Source organism: Hippocampus bargibanti, linkage group LG08 (genome assembly GCF_051943395.1).
Source record: "Hippocampus bargibanti isolate YZ-2025 linkage group LG08, ASM5194339v1, whole genome shotgun sequence".
In the NCBI taxonomy this organism is placed as follows: Eukaryota; Metazoa; Chordata; class Actinopteri; order Syngnathiformes; family Syngnathidae; genus Hippocampus; species Hippocampus bargibanti.
Window position 1 is genome coordinate 4,663,462 of NC_142741.1, and position 16,602 is coordinate 4,680,063.

General features: G+C 49.8%; 2 protein-coding genes across 2 annotated transcripts; one reads left to right on the top strand and one right to left on the bottom strand.

Annotated features, from left to right (window-relative positions):
- Window positions 1–209: 209 nt before the first annotated feature.
- Window positions 210–6,664, top strand: znf385b (zinc finger protein 385B). The gene is made up of 7 exons (XM_089002184.1): window positions 210–644; window positions 2,398–2,552; window positions 3,740–3,856; window positions 3,929–4,073; window positions 4,204–4,511; window positions 4,589–4,666; window positions 5,586–6,664. Exons 1-7 carry the CDS (start codon window positions 287–289, stop codon window positions 5,721–5,723), a joined length of 1,299 nt encoding a protein of 432 aa, XP_088858310.1. The 5' UTR covers window positions 210–286; the 3' UTR covers window positions 5,724–6,664.
- LOC148894379 (myosin light chain kinase, smooth muscle-like) lies at window positions 6,022–15,764 on the bottom strand. Its single transcript, XM_089002181.1, has 18 exons — window positions 14,531–15,764; window positions 13,377–13,493; window positions 12,956–13,018; window positions 12,337–12,384; window positions 12,133–12,260; window positions 11,899–12,055; window positions 11,280–11,470; window positions 10,870–10,984; window positions 10,746–10,778; window positions 10,412–10,502; window positions 10,080–10,283; window positions 9,432–9,649; window positions 9,214–9,337; window positions 8,970–9,122; window positions 8,654–8,868; window positions 8,319–8,447; window positions 8,139–8,251; window positions 6,022–7,814 (listed from the first exon to the last, which is right to left on the bottom strand). Exons 1-18 carry the CDS (start codon window positions 14,946–14,948, stop codon window positions 7,686–7,688), a joined length of 2,646 nt encoding a protein of 881 aa, XP_088858307.1. The 5' UTR covers window positions 14,949–15,764; the 3' UTR covers window positions 6,022–7,685.
- Between the last annotated feature and the right edge of the window lie 838 nt (window positions 15,765–16,602).

The following is a 16,602-nucleotide window of genomic DNA, read 5'->3' on the forward strand; positions in this document are numbered from 1 at the left end:
GTTCGTTCTCATTCGTAGCGAAAAGGGACGAGCACAGGGCGAGTGGCAACGTAAGATGGCCGCCGGAAAGTTTCCCCTTGCTTCACTTCGCCCACCGGGATTGCGCGTCCTGGTTAGTCGTCGTTGTCGTCATATGCTCTATATGACTATGTCTTTTCCCTCCCTTTCTTTTTCGACCCATGGCCATTAGTGTTCTTCAAGAGGGAAAGACGGCTTTCAGGCGCGTGCTCGCGGAAAGACGTCTCGGTTCACTTCCCGTTCCGCGCCCCACCGCGGGATTTAGAAAATGGACGGTCGCAAACGTTGGAGCAGCTTCGACGACGGCCGAGAAATGAAGAATTACACCGGGAGAGACAAGTTCAAGGTGCCCAGAACGACGGCTGGTGCCAACCAGCATTACGGCCAACATTACAACGAGCAATACGACGCCAATTACGGCGAATACTCCAACGAGAACTACAACCAAAATACCGGCGAGCACTACAACAATCATTACGCCGCGGCGCCCGCCGCGACACCCGCCACTGGGGCGAACCGCTACGACGGCGGCGGCTATCAGCGCTATCCCGCCGAGCCCGCCGTCCAGCGAGCGCCGTGGAATCAAAACAAAACGGAGGCCATTTGCTGCTGCCCAGCACACGAAGGTAAGAAGGGGGGCCTTTGGGCTAGCTACGTAGCTTTCTATCTGAGTTATTCCCGGCTGCGTGAACGCTTAGCTAGCTAGCTTTTCGCTATCTATTTGCTATTTATTTTCTATTAGCTATCTTTTGTCTGTCTCTCTGAATGGCTAGCTATCTATTGACTACCTAGCTCGCTGGATAGCTATCTAGCTGACTAGCTATTAGCTAACTGGCTCGCTTTCTATCTTTTTGAGTTACTCCGGGTTGACTGAACGTTGGCGCCTGCGGCTGCCGCTGCTTACCCAAAGAAAAAAGTATCATGTGGCTGTAAAGTGACATTGAGAGTTTTGAAAGGCGCTTATAAATGAAAGGTATTATTATTATAAATGACACGGATAGGCTTTGGAACCACGAACGAGCCACTCGAGTTCGCTTGATGCCGATGATGGCGTACGGACTTTGAAGAATCCCACATCAACCCCGCTACGCAAAATGGCTGCGGCTCGAGGCACGATGAAAAAGTACATTTGCCTTGAGCATTCTTCGAAAAGAAAGGCCCACTTCGAACCAATTCGTCTCTTGTTTCGTTTCCCAGTACGACTATTGGTCACGTAAACCGAACTTCGGTAGGCTGCCGAAAAGGTTTGTGGGTAACTGAACGCATGCCCTGTCAAGGTGGCGTCTGCTAGCTAACCTGGCAAGGGCCAAAATGGAGTCCAAGGAATTGTTTATGGTCATCATTCGGGGCCTCCTTCGAAGGCTCTGTCCTTCTAAAGCGTACTGTCAAAGTCAAGGCCCAGGGGCCAAATCTGGACCGCCGCATCATTTTATTCGGCCCGCGAAAGTAAATCCAGCTTGGCAAGTGCCATGATGCTAGCTAAATTCCAAACCAAAATTTCAAATTGTCCCAAGTAAGCCACAATAACAGTCGTTATTCTTGACTTCAGATTCGAAAATTAATTATTTATTAATTTGTTGTGCGCTCTATGTGGAGGAGATTAAACATTCTTCACAAATTCATAACAGCCCCCGAGAGGAAACCAGAACTCCAATATGGCCCGCAACAAAAAATGACTTTGACACCCCTGATGTATAGTAAGGCGTTTTTAGCTCGAAGAAAAAAACAACCATGTATAATAAGGCCTTTTTAGCCTAACAAAAAGAACTTGTATAGTAAGGCGTTTTTGGTTTAAAACAAGAAACCCGCCATGTATAGTGAGGCCTTTTATCTGAAAAAATGACCATGTATAGTAAGCCGTTTTTTTTTTTTTTCAGGAAAAAAAACTTGTACAGTAAGGTGTTTTTTTCCGAGAAAAAAAACAACCATGTATCGTAAGGCGTTTTTCATTTAAAAACAAAGTACCATGTATAGTCAGGCGTTTTTTTTTTTTTTTTAGAAAAAAAAACATGTACAATAATTTTTGTGCCCAATAAAACCACCATGTATAGCACAGGTGTCACAGTCAAGGCCCGTGGGCCAAATCTGGCCCGCCACATAATTTTTTTAATGTAATTTTGGTGAGGATTTTAGCAAGCATCATGAAATTCCACAAGTTTGATTTGCTTTCGCGGCCGAAAAAAAGATGGATTTAGCCCGCGGGCCTTGACTTGAAAAATAGTCCCACAAAAAAAGGAAAAAAACAACTTAAAAAATAAAGTTAAAAACAACTCTACCATTCAAAACTACTCTGCAACAAGATAGCAAAAGCAAGATTTTTTTCATGTTGGAAGAAGCTGAAGATCTAATGAAGGACTGTGCTTTGTTTGCGTTTGTCAGGAAACATGTGCGCTACCCTGGCCGCCGCCCTACCCGGCTTGCTGGCTGGCGGCGGAGGACAAGGCGGGATCCTGATGAAACCTTTCGTGCATTTTCCACCCAACAGCAACGTCGCCACTCTATCTACGCCTCCTGTTTTCCCAAATTTCAAAGCGGTGCGTACAAATTGCAGATTGGGCCTCCACCGCGCCAACATTGGCCACTTGTGATCTCAAAGTGCCAATCAAGCAGGTTCATGATCCACGCCCACTTTTTCTAAGTGTCCTCCCCCTTGTCGTTTTCCCTTCATGACGCGAGCACTAGCGCTAACTTTTCATATGTCAATCAGATCACGGCGTTAAAACGATCAGGGATAAGAATTTTCCGCCGATCGTCGGATTTCCGACGTTTTCAGACCAAAATGACTAAACGACGACTTACGACCACCCATACTTACGACCTCCAGACCCTATTTTCAACATGTTAAGAGGGGAGTTTGTGAGTCATTTAGCATATTCAACATTTTGAATGGATTTTGACGTATAACCATTTCGACTTACGACCGTTTGGTCGGAACGGAACTCGGTCGTAAGTCTGATGTCACCCGTACAGGTAACATCCACGTTACGACCACCCGTACTTAAACCCCCAGATTATTGTATACATTACAGGGACATACAGTCATAAAAATCGTTAATTCGAAATATAAAATGATAAAAATGACACTGAAGGTCATCATTTTTTTAATTATTTATGAAGTGTAAACAGTTTGGTATCTAATAGTATTCAATAGAAAACAGCTTAAAAACAACAGATTGACATCATATCCTATCCTGTCTTATAAACCTTGCGTCGGCCATTTTGAATGCATTTCGACTTAGGCCCGTTTGACTTACGGCCGTTTTGTCAGAACGAAACCCGGTCGTAAATCGGATGTTGCTTGTATAACATTTATAAATGAAGTGTACAATAAACAGTTTTGTATACATTACCGGTGCAGTTATACAGTCATAAAAATCGATAATACGAAATATAAAATGATAAAAATGACACTATAAGTGATAAAAAATTTATACATGAACTCTAAACAATTTGGTATATAATAGTATTCTCTAGAAAATGGAGCTTAAAAACAACAGCTGGACATCATCTCCTATCCTGTCGTGTAAACCATTTTGAATGGATTTCGACTTACGACCGTTTGACTTACGACTATGAATGATAGTTGTATTAATTAATTAATTAATTTAAAACAAATTCTTATCTTACAGACAGTGTATTGTAGGTGTATCAAATACCTGACATGTTTCGGCGTACACTTCCGCCTTCTATGAATGATGTATTGCAAATGGACCCCATGCAGAAGGCGGCGCTCAAGAACACCTTCGGCGGCCACGGGGGGTTCCGAGGGGGGGCCAAAGTGAGGAGGAGCACGCAGCCGGTCAAGTGCGTCACCTGCCAGATCAAGTTCAACTCCAGCGTAAGTGAGGCCACCCTCCCTCCGCCGCTGAGAGAAGCCCAGCGCCGTTGTTGATGCCGTGTGGGCTTGCAGTCGCAGGCGGAGGCGCACTACCGAGGCAGCCGTCACGCCAAAAAGCTAAAGATGCAGCAGAGCAGGAATGAACGCAGCGTGACGTCGGCCGCCAAAGTCGCCGGCCCCGCCCCTTCCACGGGAATCGACGCCGGTCAGAGCACAGGTGGACTTTGATGGACCGCATTGAGCCCTTTCCTATCTTTGAATTTCTGCGGCACCTTTGGGTTAGCCGCCAAATTGCCGCGAATGGCCGCATGACCCCCGTCGGAGACCGCCTTGTCTTGTCTTCGCAGAAGCGGCTTCCTCCAGCAGCGGGGCAGTCCAAGCGCCCCTCGGCGAGCCGGATGCGGAGAGGGCCAAGAAGCTGCTCTACTGCTCGCTCTGCAAAGTCTCCGTCAACTCCCTCATGCAGCTGGAGGCCCACAATTCGGGGACCAAGCACAAGACCATGTTGGACTCCCGAAGCGGTTCGGGTTCAGGGGCCGTCAAAGTGTTGCCGCGAGCCGGCGGCGTGCCTTCAAAGGGCTCCGCCCCCCAGAGCAAAAGCTTCCACTGCCAAAGCTGCAATCTCCACGTCAACTCTGAGATTCAACTCAAGCAGGTGAAGGGAAAGTCCGTCCCGTTAGCCACAGGCTGCATTAGCATAGCCTGACTTGTTGTCCATTTGTCTCGTCTCAGCACATCTCCAGCAAGAAGCACACAGACCGCCTGGAGGGGAAGCCCCCCAAGCCCAAATTCAACAAAAGTCAACGCATGGTCAGTGTCAACATTCTTGTTTCAAATTAAGCGTTAGCATAACACCCGCCGTCGCGGTGAATAATAATAATAATAATAATACATTTGATATCTCCACTGCGTGACTAATAAAGGCAAATCCAATCCAATTTCTAAGCGCCTTTCAAAACTCTCAAGGTCACTTTACAGTCACAGGATCCGTTTTTCTGTGGGTGAGCAGCAGCAGCCACACGCGCCAGCGTTCACTCAATCCGGAATAACTCAAATAGATAGAAAGATTGCTATATAGCTAATAGATAGCTAGCGAGATATTTAATAGGTAGCTTGATAGCCAGCTAGCCAGATATATAGCTAATAGACAGAAAATGGGCAGCAAATAGATAGCCAGCTAGGTCGCAAGCTAGGTTGCCAGCCAGATTGCTAGCTAATTGACACCAAATAGATAGCCAGCTAGGTAGCCAACTAGATAGCTAGCTAATAGACAGCAAATAGATTGCCACCCAGGTAGAAAGCCAGATAGCTAGCTAATGGACAGCAAATAGTTAGCCAGCCAGGTAGCCAGCCATATAGATAGCTAATAGTCAGCAAATAGCCAGCTAGGTAGCCAGCCAGATAGACAGCAAATAGATAGCAAGCTAGGTAGCCAGACACATAGCTAGATAATAAACAGCAAATAGATAGTGGATCAGTTTTTCTGTGGGTGAGCAGTGGCAGCCACACCCGCCAGCGTTCACTCAACCCGGAAGTAACTCAAATAGATCGAAAGCTAGCTAGCTAATAGATAAATAGGAGCTAGGTAGCTAATATATTGCAAATAGATGAGCAAACAGATAGCTAGCTAGGTACCCAGCTAGATAGCTAGCTAATAATAATAATAATAATAATAATAATTTCATTTCTAAGCAAAGAGGGATTGATTGTGCGTTCGCTTTCCCGTTAGGAGGTGAGCACGTCTTCAGATTCGTCCACGGCGCCGCCGCCATCTGCGACGGCCGCCTCGTCGTCCGGCGCTTTGGCCCAACCTGCGCCCGGACCCATCAGAGGCAGCCAAAGCTCCACCCTCTTTGCGCCCTACTAGACAAAAGGAGGGTGGCCCGGACAGGTAAGGCCGTCCCGGTTCCAACCTGCGCCAAGATGTCCTTTTACGGCGCCGTCCTCCATCCTTGGACTCTCCTGTTTGAACCATTTTGGGGCGAGAGCAAGCGCGAGGCCACGTCATTTTTTTTTTGTTTTTTTTTTGTTTTTTTTTGAATGAGAACTACAAAAAAGATAAATAATTGTGCTTGGGAGATGAGCGGAAGCAATGCAGCGAAATAAATCCCAAGGAAAAAAGACACGTGGGAATGAATGAATGAATCCAATTTCATGCGACAACCTTTCGTTTTTGTCTTTTTTTAATGTCTCCCGATGACACGCCGTGACACCCGTGTGGTTTTTCATACAAGCCTTTATGTCCTCTTTTGGGGCGGGGCTTAGATTCCTTATTTCCTTCTGATTGGATGTTGTTTTAGCAAGCAAATAAAAGATGTTGTGGTCATCACGGCGTCTGGGTTGTCAAAATCACGTGGGCCGTGCTTGGGATCTCGTGTGGGTGGTGGGGGTCGGCGACCCGAACGCACGCCACTGTGGATTTACAAAATGGAGGCAAGCAAATGTTTTTGTGATTTTTTTTTTTTTTTTTTTTTTTTTTTTCTGTGTGAAGATATACAATTGTGCCATGTTCGTGTGTGTCAAACCCGCTATAAAACTTGTACAAACCGTCTAGGTCACAGGTGTCAAAGTCAAGGCCCGGGGGCCAAATCTGGCCTGCCACATCATTTTATTTGGCCCGCGAAAGCAAATCAAGCATGTCACATTGCATGATGCTAGCTAGTCTGAAGCAGAATTTCAAATTGTAGCATGTAAACCATAATAACAGTCATTATTCTTGACTTCTGATTTGAAAACTACTCAACCATTAACTCCTTCAGTGCCATTCGTGAATTTATTCGGGTATTAAAAATATGACGTTGAACGCCATTTCCAAATTAGTTTGTTTTTGTTTTTTCTTGCTTGGATGCTGATAAAGCGCTGGCCATGGCCTCTGGCAATGTTTTTTCACCTTGCACAAGGGGGCAGCATTTCCATTATTTCCATGTTAGCGCTTTGTTGCAGCTTCAGCGGTTGTTAAAGCGCTACATAAACCAATATGGATGTATTACATTGTATTTTGGACAGCCGCCCCCATTTCAAGCTCATATAACTCCAGACCCATATAATTTAGGAATTAACGTAATTTCTTTCTGATGAAAGAAGATAGTCTAAGGTTTCTTTCGCTGCTATGAATGTTTATGTAGTCCTAAACCTCAATATTCTGTGGGTCCTGGAATTCCAGAGACAATGACAAAAACCCTGGTACTGGAGTGGACACATTTTTGCACGTCTGGCAGTGAATGAGTAAATTTGTTGTACGCGCTATATGTAATATGTGGTGGGGATAATGGCTTCCGCAACTTCATAACGGCCCTTGAGAGGAAAACCTAGCTACAGTGTGGCCCACGACAAAAAATAGTTTGACACCCTTGGTCTAGGTATACAACTAATGCTTGGACAAACATGGACGTGGAATCAAACTTGAAGTATTCTACAGCGCGCACACTCACACACACTTGTGACGTGTTGGGTGTGCCAAAAGAAAGTGCAGAGTGTGTGTGTTGTTGGTAAGACGGGGACGAGTCCAGGTTTTGGAACTTGCGCTCACGTTACGATTGTGGGGCTTTTGGGCTCCCGTCCGGTTTTCGGGGTGTAGCGGGTAGTATTGGTGGTCGATTTTAGCCCCCAGTGGTCTTGGCCGTGAACGCTACCGATGATTGAGGGGTAAGGAGGAGTCCCGGTGGTGACCTCACATGTGAACACAGCAAACAACCCAAAAGACAGTCGGAACCAACTTGGCCGCGACTCCACGTGAGCCATCTCGGTGATTATCTGGGTTTCCAGGAAGCGCAAGTGTGCCACTTCCTGTCGGAGACCCCACCCCACCAAAGTCCAGCTACTATGAAGCTCACTCCTCCTCCTCTTCCTCCTCCCCTTCTCCAGCCATGACCTCGACCAGCAGCTCTGCAGTGCAGGTAGCCTCACCCAGATCATTGACGGCCTTCACCGTGTACTTGGCGTCGTCGTCTCCCGACACCTGCGATGGAAACCAAGTCCGGAGAATAAGGGGTCAAGTCTAGATAGCACAGCGTCTGCAAAACTTGAGAGGACAATTTCTCTGTATTTCTTGGGGATGGTGACTTTGGAGACTACGCCCGGTCGGATCTTGGCTTATAATGTCTGGACGCCCGCAAAGTGAGGAAGATTGGACTTTGGGGGGTGTGAGGCTACGTGGTGGCTGGTGATTTGTGACTGCAATTTGTTAAAATACTGCTGGCGATTCATCGCAACAGTCTCTGTCACAAAAGACCCTGCCTGAAACATCCTATGCCCCCCCCCCCAGCCAGGCAGTGTTGGGCACCTCTGAAATGACCAGGCTGCAGTTGCCGTCCTCGTCGTAGTCGATCTGAAAGTGCCTGGTCTCCTTGATGGGCTGCTCGTCCTTGTACCACACCACCTCGGGGTCGGGGTAACCTGCGGACAGTTCATGCGGTTGAGGCCGGCCAGAGTGGGCGGTCTCGGCGGCGGCCGTCTCGCGTACCTTCGATCTTGCAGTCAAAGCGAGCGGCGCTGCCCTCCACCACCTCCACATCCCGAATGACGGCGCTGAAGCTTGGCTTGCACTCGGCCCTCTGCTCCAGCTCCAAGCACTCCAGGAAGCGGTTGTCCTCTGAAACGCACAAGTGGCCACGACTCAGCTTGGATTTGACGGAGCCGCATGGCGTCGACAACCGCAACGGACTTTTGACCGCGGTGTGGTTCCGTGAGCCGCTCGAGCACGAAGCGCAAAGGACAAGAAAACCTCCACCGATTGGCTCTTGATGCTAGAGAACCAAAGTCTTGTGCCAGGCTTTGGTTTTTAAGCTCCGCGCGTACCTTCAGTGGGCGAGCCCCTTTTGGCGTGGACCCCTGCCATCATGGCCATCGACGAGAGTCTGCCAATGGCTTTGATGGCATGGCCCGTTTTCTGCCACTTCCTCCTCAGGATGTACTTTTTCATCCTTTCCTTGGACAGCTTCTTGGCCTTCATGGTGTTGGTGTCCTGCTTGAGCCAGGGGTGATCCAGGCACTGGGGGCAGGTCAGACGCGCCCTGCGAAGCCAAACCAGAGGCCCACCACGGACACGAGCCGGATTGACAACCCCGTTTCGAGACATCGAGCGCGACCAACGTGTGACTGAAAGCAGACTGACTTCATGTCCTTCTTGAGCAGGCTGGTGATGAAGTCCTTAGCGTCGTCAGATATCTCGTCAAAGGCCTCGTCCTCAAAGTCCCAGGTGGCCGAAGTCACGTTGGCCAACGTCTCGTTGTCATTGTCGCCCATGAAGGGGGACAGCCCGCTCAGCCTAACGGGGAGAAACCCAGTTCAACTTGGGGTACGGGTGCGGGGGGACTGCTCGATCCACATTTGGTCGAACAGATTTCTTCGACACTCACAGAATGTAGCAGATGACGCCGATGCTCCACATGTCGGTGGGGTAACTGATGGCTTCGTAGTTGATGACTTCGGGCGCCACAAACTCTGGAGTTCCGAACAAGACTTTGAGGGTCCCGGCGTTTTCTGCAGAAGACAAAGAACAGGGTTGCTCGGGTTAAGAGGCAACTCCGAGGTTAGCTCGGCGCTCGTGTGAAATCTCGGAGCAGTTTGATGTCACCTAGCCTCCTGGCCAGGCCAAAGTCGATGAGTTTGATCCTGCTGCCGATCTTGTTGACGCACATGATGTTCTCCGGTTTGAGGTCCAGGTGCACGATGCCCTGCTTGTGGATGAAGCCCACGCCGTCCACAATTTGCAGCATGTACTTGATCACCTCGCGCTCCGACAGCTCAAAGTCCTCGTCGATAATGCGCTCAAACAGCTCGCCGCCCGAAATCCTGTGCGAAACAGGAAACGAGTCAGGCGAGGGAGCCGTACCGTCTTGGCAAAGTCCACTCGCAGTTGCCGGTCAATCGCAAGGTCTGGTCAACTTTCAGAGTCTTTTTACTGGGCTCATGTATTTACCGAGGCCGGCCAAATCCTGGATGTAAGCGGCATAGCTGACCTCCGGACTTGATTCGACCTCACTTGCCAAAGATGTACGGGGGACTTGGACTGATCAAAACATTTGGTAGCGAGTCCATCTGAATGGAACACTTTTTTGTCTTCCTTTTTTAATTTTATCTGCTGAGAATTCACCTCTTGGTGGTTCTCGGGGTAGTAAGATGGCCCCCAAAAGCCTCCTGACCTGGTGGCGACCTTGCTCTCTTGCCCCATTTTTTAAAATGTAAAACTCAAATCCGCGGGTTAGCTCCAAAAGCACCCTACATCTCCAGCACCACCACGATGTCAGACTTTCCCTCGAAGGCGTCCACGCACTGGACCAGCTTGGGATGGTGCAGGCTGTTCATGATGCCGATCTCTTGCCGGACGTTGTCTTTATCCTTTGCTGAGTACGCCTTGATGAACTTGCCTGCCCACACCTTCTTGGTGGCCTTCTCCACAAGCTTGAACACCTGACCAAACTTGCCCCTGCAACACCAACACGTCATGGGAAACCCTTCAGTGCCTCATTTCAGGTTGGTTACCATGGCTTTCAAAAGTCAACCTCGGGGAAGCCAGGGTGTAGTTCTACGATCAACATGCTGAAAGGAGCTTACGTTCCCAGCCTCTCCTCCACGTCGTACAGCTCCTTCACCTTGACGTCGGTTCGGACCGTCACCTGCCTGTAGTCCGGCTCCTTCTCCGAGTCTGCCGGATGGGGGAAGACCTTGTCAGATCGCTCGTGGGATGGTAAAATGAACAACCATGTGGCCCAACGTCACACTCATCCGAGTCATGAGCAAGTTCCTAGTCTTTAGCATCCATTAAGTCGAGTCATGACTTTGGTCCAAAGACCGGAATTGAGTTGTGAAATCAGCCAAAAAGAACCATCAACTGGCACCCAAACCATTCAGAGTTCAGATTGTCAAGAGGAAGCCCGAATGTCCGTACCGTCCTCCTCCTCCTCAGCCTCCTCCTGGTTCTCTATTGATGGAAGTACAGAACACAAACGATTACTCAACCGGCTTCGGTTACGTTCACGCCGCTTCCGCACGCTTTGCTGGCATGTCCTCACCGTTGTCGTCCACCAGGCCCACGGTGACGTCCTCGGACTCGATGCTCGGCTCGCTGATGCCATAGATGTTCTCCGCTCGGATGCGGAACTTGTATTGGCGCTCTGGAAGAAGGTTCTGTCGGCAGACGCAAAAGTGGACGAGACAGGGGGGGGGGGGGGGACGATCACAACCACGTTCACAGACGGGGTCGCGGACTAAGCCTAAAGTGAGGGCTATGTGGTTGGCATTTCCATCCTTGTGCATCGCAAAAGTTCAAGGTCACAGAACCGCATTTGAGCAGTTGGCACCGCCCTCCAACGTACGACGAGGACAAAGACTTAGGGTCAATGACCTGGTCTGACAAGGGGTGGTGTGGAACAAAGACGGAAACGCAGACAGAACACGCTCAGAGAGATCCAGGCGGACCCACTTGGACATTGTAGGATGTACTGTTGCAGGACACGAGCGGAGTCCACTTTTGGTCCACAGAGTTGTACATCTCCAGGTGGTAGGTCTGGACGGCGCTGCCGCCGTCATAGGTGGGACCGTACCAGGACAGCGTTAGACCGCAACGTTTCACGTCGGACAGGGCCGGAACCTTGGCGGGTGGGTCCGGCTTATCTGGACAATGGGGGACATTTTGGACAATGAGTGACCCTTGCCGAGTCAGCTCACCCCTTCGAGGCGCTTTGCCCAGGTCACCCGAAAGCTGAACCGATGGGGAAACGTCGCTCCTCCGCCGCTGCCATAAAAGGCCTCTGCGCTCGCTTTGTGTTTCTCCAAACAAAGATAGCTCGACCCGTGCTGAGCCCACCGCATGAGCTCAGTCTAGCGTGGCCACAGTGAGCCCAGACTGACACGTGCTCGGACCACACGCTGTGTTAATGCTAGCGTGCTATCACGAGAACGTAGCAAGATTTGGAGAGAGACGTGTGATGGTAAGCCGCACAAAGATGATGCTCAACTGCTAATGCTAATGCTCACGGTAAATCATGCAATTCCTAAGCCATTGCTCTGCGAGTCGCCGACTTGGGAAAAGGATTCCTCACCCACAATGGTGAGGTTGAGAGCGGCCTGCCGGAGGCCATATTGGTTTCTCAGCTCCACGGTGTAACACCCGCAGTGCTCCTGCTGCCCGCTGGCGATGGTCAGCAGGCTGCTACTGTCCGTACTGTAGATGGACGTCCCCGCCGCGCCTTCCTGGATCTGCATGCGGGACACGTGGTCCACATTCAAAACCGCCGGCTCGCCATGGCGCTGTTTTGCCACTGTGCGCGGCTCACCGGTTTCCTGAACTTGAGCCACGTGCAGTTGATTGGCGGGGCCCCGGAGAACTTGCACAGGATCTCCACCTTTTCTCCTGCCAGGATCTTCATGTCCTCTGGGAACTGGACGATGTGAGGCGGCAGCGCTGCGCATCCCAACGCACACACACACACACACTCAGTACGTGCACTTGTGTGTGTTTGCGGGTGTCAGTGTGTCACCTTGCTTGGGAGGCGTCTTCGCCGTGGGCTTCTTGATTCGAGCTTCACCTGTCAAGACAAACGGGCGCACTGTTGATAACCTGTCCAAAAAGGGCCATACCCGTACAATGGTACCTTAGCTTACGAACTTAATTGTTTCCCAGAAAGTGTGTGTAAGGTGAAAAGTGTGTATTCCAAACATTAATTCCCCAGCAGAAACTATTAAAATGAGAATAATCCGGTCCCAGGTCCCCATAAAACATAATTTTCAACTAAATACACCTTAAAACTACACACAATATACGTTATTTTATGTATGTTGTGTCTGTTATGCAAATTTCCCCATTGTGGGTCGAATAAAGGTTTTCTGATTCTGATAATAAATGTGGTATGGTATTGTAATTAAAGAGAAATAAACTGTACTGCTACATGCTTGGGCATCCTGAGGTGCGACGCTTCCTGCTTGCGTTCAAGATCTAGCGCCATGCTAGCTCTTTACGGTGCGCAAAGTAGCGCTCCCCGTCGGCTTCTCCTTACTATGGCGTTGGCCATGGGGGGTAGGTTTCTTCATGTTGCAATTCTATTCATCATTTGCCTTGTTGCTGGCGGGGATAGCGACTCCAGTGCACATTCAACTTACTCTCTGAGGTGGCCGCCGCCTTCTTGTCGGAAGTCTTCTGGGCCGCCAACTTTTCTGGAGGATCTGCTAACGCAAAAGCCTTCAAACACTCAAGCCAAAAAAGGGGCGGTACCATTTGACGCTCAACCGTACCGCCGACTGACGACCTTTTCTGTTGCTCGCCAGACTTTGCGTGTCTTGAGCTGGGAGCAAAAATTTGAATGGCTCGCCACGTTTGAGTCCGAATGACGATCCACAGACCATCCTCGGAGGCACAAGCAAAATTCTCCATCATTGGATCCAATTAAAAATGTCTGGATTTTTGAATTAAACCGCCCGCTGGTAGCCAGCGTGAACGAACACGCCAGGGGGCGAGAGAGCTAGCTTAATTTTCATGTGGTCAGCGGGGGGCACCGTTGCACCATGAACTCAACATTCTTACCGTCCACCAGCACCAAACAGGAGCATTGGTCCCATCCCGCCGAGTTTTCCACTTTGCATTTGTACTCGCCTTCGTCCTCGGGCAGCGCCTTGTCGATGCTCAGTGAGCACAGACCGCCTGACTCCGGCGCCGCCGCCGCACAAACAAACAAAAGGAAACGTCAACATCACAAACGACAAGTCGCCGACTGCCGACTGGCTTTTCAGCTTTCATCCTGAGTTTGCTTATCATTGAGTTTTGAAAGGCTGGCTACCTAGCTGGCTATCTATTTTCTATCTAACTAGCAAGCTGGCTATCTATTAGCTATTTAACTAGCTAGCTGGCTAGCTCGCTACCTATCTAGCTATCTATTCGCTATCTAATCAGCTAACTGGCTACCTAGCTATCTATTTGCTATCTATTCGCTAACTATCGAGCTGGCTACCTAGCTATCTATCTATTTGCTAGTTATTTGCTATCTATTCGGTATCTAGCTGGCTGGCTGGCTACCTATATGGCTGGCTACCTATATAGCTATGTACAGTAAAGTCTCGTTATATCGATATCGGATATATCGATAGTCCCGGTTATATCGATATTTTTTGGACTCCCTTGAATATCGATATAACGAGACTTTACTGTATTTACTATCTATTTGCTATCTAACTAGCTAGCTGGCTATCTATTTGCTATCTATTTTTGATCTATTCGCTATCAAACTACCAAGGTGGATTCGCTAGCTATTTGCCATCTATTTGCTATCAAGCAAGCTATCTGGTTACCCATCTAGCTGTCTATTTGCTATCTATTCACTAACTAGCTAGCTAGCTATCTATTAGTTATCTATTAGCTAGCTAACTTTCTATCTATTTAAATTATTATTAGCATGTGGCTGCTACTGCTCACCCGCAGAAAAACGGAGAAAAACGGATCCCGTGACTGTAAAGTGACCTTTCAAATGCGCTTAGAAATGAAATGTATTATTATTATTATTATTATTATTATAAAAACAATCGGATTGAGGTGAGTGACATGTGACCACTAGGGGGCGGAAAAAACACGAGTGGCATTTGGGCTTTTAGTTGGGAGGACAACTTGGGCCGATTGAGGGACAGCGCAAGTTCAGTCGGTGTGTGTGTGTGTGTGTGTGTGTGTGTGTGTGTGTGTGTGTTGACCTTGATTTTTGAGGACAATGAACTTGGAGGCTTTGACAAGTTTCCCATCCAGCGTCCAGCTGGCGTGTCCGTCGCAGTCTGCGTCCAGTCGGCACTGCAGGTGCAGGCGCTGACCATCCAGAACGGTCACATCGCTCAGCTTGTCGGTGAAGCGCGGTGGCGGCGGCTTTCCACCCCCGTCCGTCAGGCAGTTGTTCTCCACCTCGCCACCCCGTCCGTTTTTGTCCACGACGCCGCCGATCTTCTTGTCCTCGACGGGGTTTTTCTTGCCGGTTGCCTGGGCGGCGACGGCAGCGGTCTTTCCGCCCTTCTTCCCCAGCACGGCGCGGAAGTCCACCTGCGCGGCGGCGCCGCTGGTCGCCTTGCGCTCGTCCTCCGTCTTGGCCTTAACCCCCTTCAAGTTGGCCTTAAAATCCATGGTGGCCAGGCGGCGCCCTCGCCCGCCTCGGCGCTGACTCCGGTGCCGATTGCTGGTCTAGCAGGTGGGCGTGGACCTGCTTCTGGCGCACCTCCCGACCTCCTCCTTCTCCCCGCTTGGCCTCCTGCCGCTGCTCTTTCCTGACCCTCGTTTTGCGATCGGAGTCGTCGTTGGGGTGTTGGGACCGCCTTCCGCCTGCGGCGCTTGATCCTGGTGGGTTTGTTCTGCTGCCTTCTTTTTAGGCACTCCTCTTTTTCTCCCCGCTTGGACTCCCGTCAAGCCGGATGAAAACTCGACGGTTCAGGTTTTCCTCACTCGCCCCCCCCCCCGTCAGTGTGTCTGGACCATGCCTCCACCGGGTTCCCTTGCCGGCGCGCCTCCTTCCACTCAAAGTTGCTCTTTCTTGACTGGCGTCGCCCCCCCCCCACCCCCTTTTCCTCCTCGGACCGCTACCAACGGTTTTCGTTCTTCCGGTGAGCGGCGGTGCGCTCGCGCTCGCCGTCAGGCCTGCAGCCACCGCCGATGGACTCTGGCGGCTCCCCCTCTGCTTCCTCAGCGGATGGAGAGAAGGAGAGAATAAACAGCTGGGTTAAAGCCCCCCGCCTGGAAGACTAGCGCCCGCCCCCCCTCGCAGCCGGGGATGCGGAGGGCGGGGAGGGTGGCGGTCTTACATCACGCTAAGTGAGTGGTGTGGCCAAATAAGGTCATGGAACCCAAAGACCGACGGAGCTCACTCTCCATCGCCTTCCCGGGTTCCCACGGAACGTTGCAGGAAGTGGTCTCGGTGGCGCCCGGAGCCCGCCAATCAAAGGCGACACTGATTGATTGGCACACCTGGGGGAAAGGGGGTTGTGGGGGGGGGGGGCGGACCACTTGATGCTTGGATTCGAGGAGCTTTGGGGGCGACGGGTTGCCAGGGGGGCGGTGGACCAGATGATGATGATGATGATGATGGGGGAGGTGCAGACCGGCCAAAAGAAGACGAGCAAGCGCGTATGTGGAAGAACATCCCATGAAACATGCACACTCTCCCTGATCCACTGCTGAAAAGGACGCTTTGATCCTCTTTCATCTAGAACTGCTTCATGTCACAAAGAGGGTACAGCAAGTGCCGAAGAATGAATGAGTCTTTGTGTTGTCATGTTATTTGTTGTTTAGTTTTCTTTTACTTCAAGATGGTGCCGCGAGAGTGGCTTTTCTTTCCAGCAGCTCCTGTATTTTGTTTTTCTACTTCTTTCTTTCCTTTCCTCTTCCTTTTTTTTAACTTTGCTGCTGTGAAATGTCAATTTCTCCACTGCGAGACGAATAAAGGTACATCCAATCCATTCATCATATTATTGTTAGTCTTTATTATTATCATCTAGAACTGCTTCATGTCACAAAGAGGGTACAGCAAGTGCTGAAGAATGAATGACTCTCTGTCCTTGTGTTGTCATGTTATTTGTTATTTCGTTTTTTTGTTGTTGTTTTGACGCCGCGAGAGTGGCTGCCTTTACAGAAGCTCCGGTATTTTGTTTTTCTACTTCTTTCTTTCCTTGACTCTTCCTTTCATTACTTTGCTGCTGTGAAATGTCCATCTCTCCACTGCGAGACAAGTAAAGGTACATACAATCCAATGAGCACCGTGGCATCTGTGTCAGATGGCGGAGGGAAA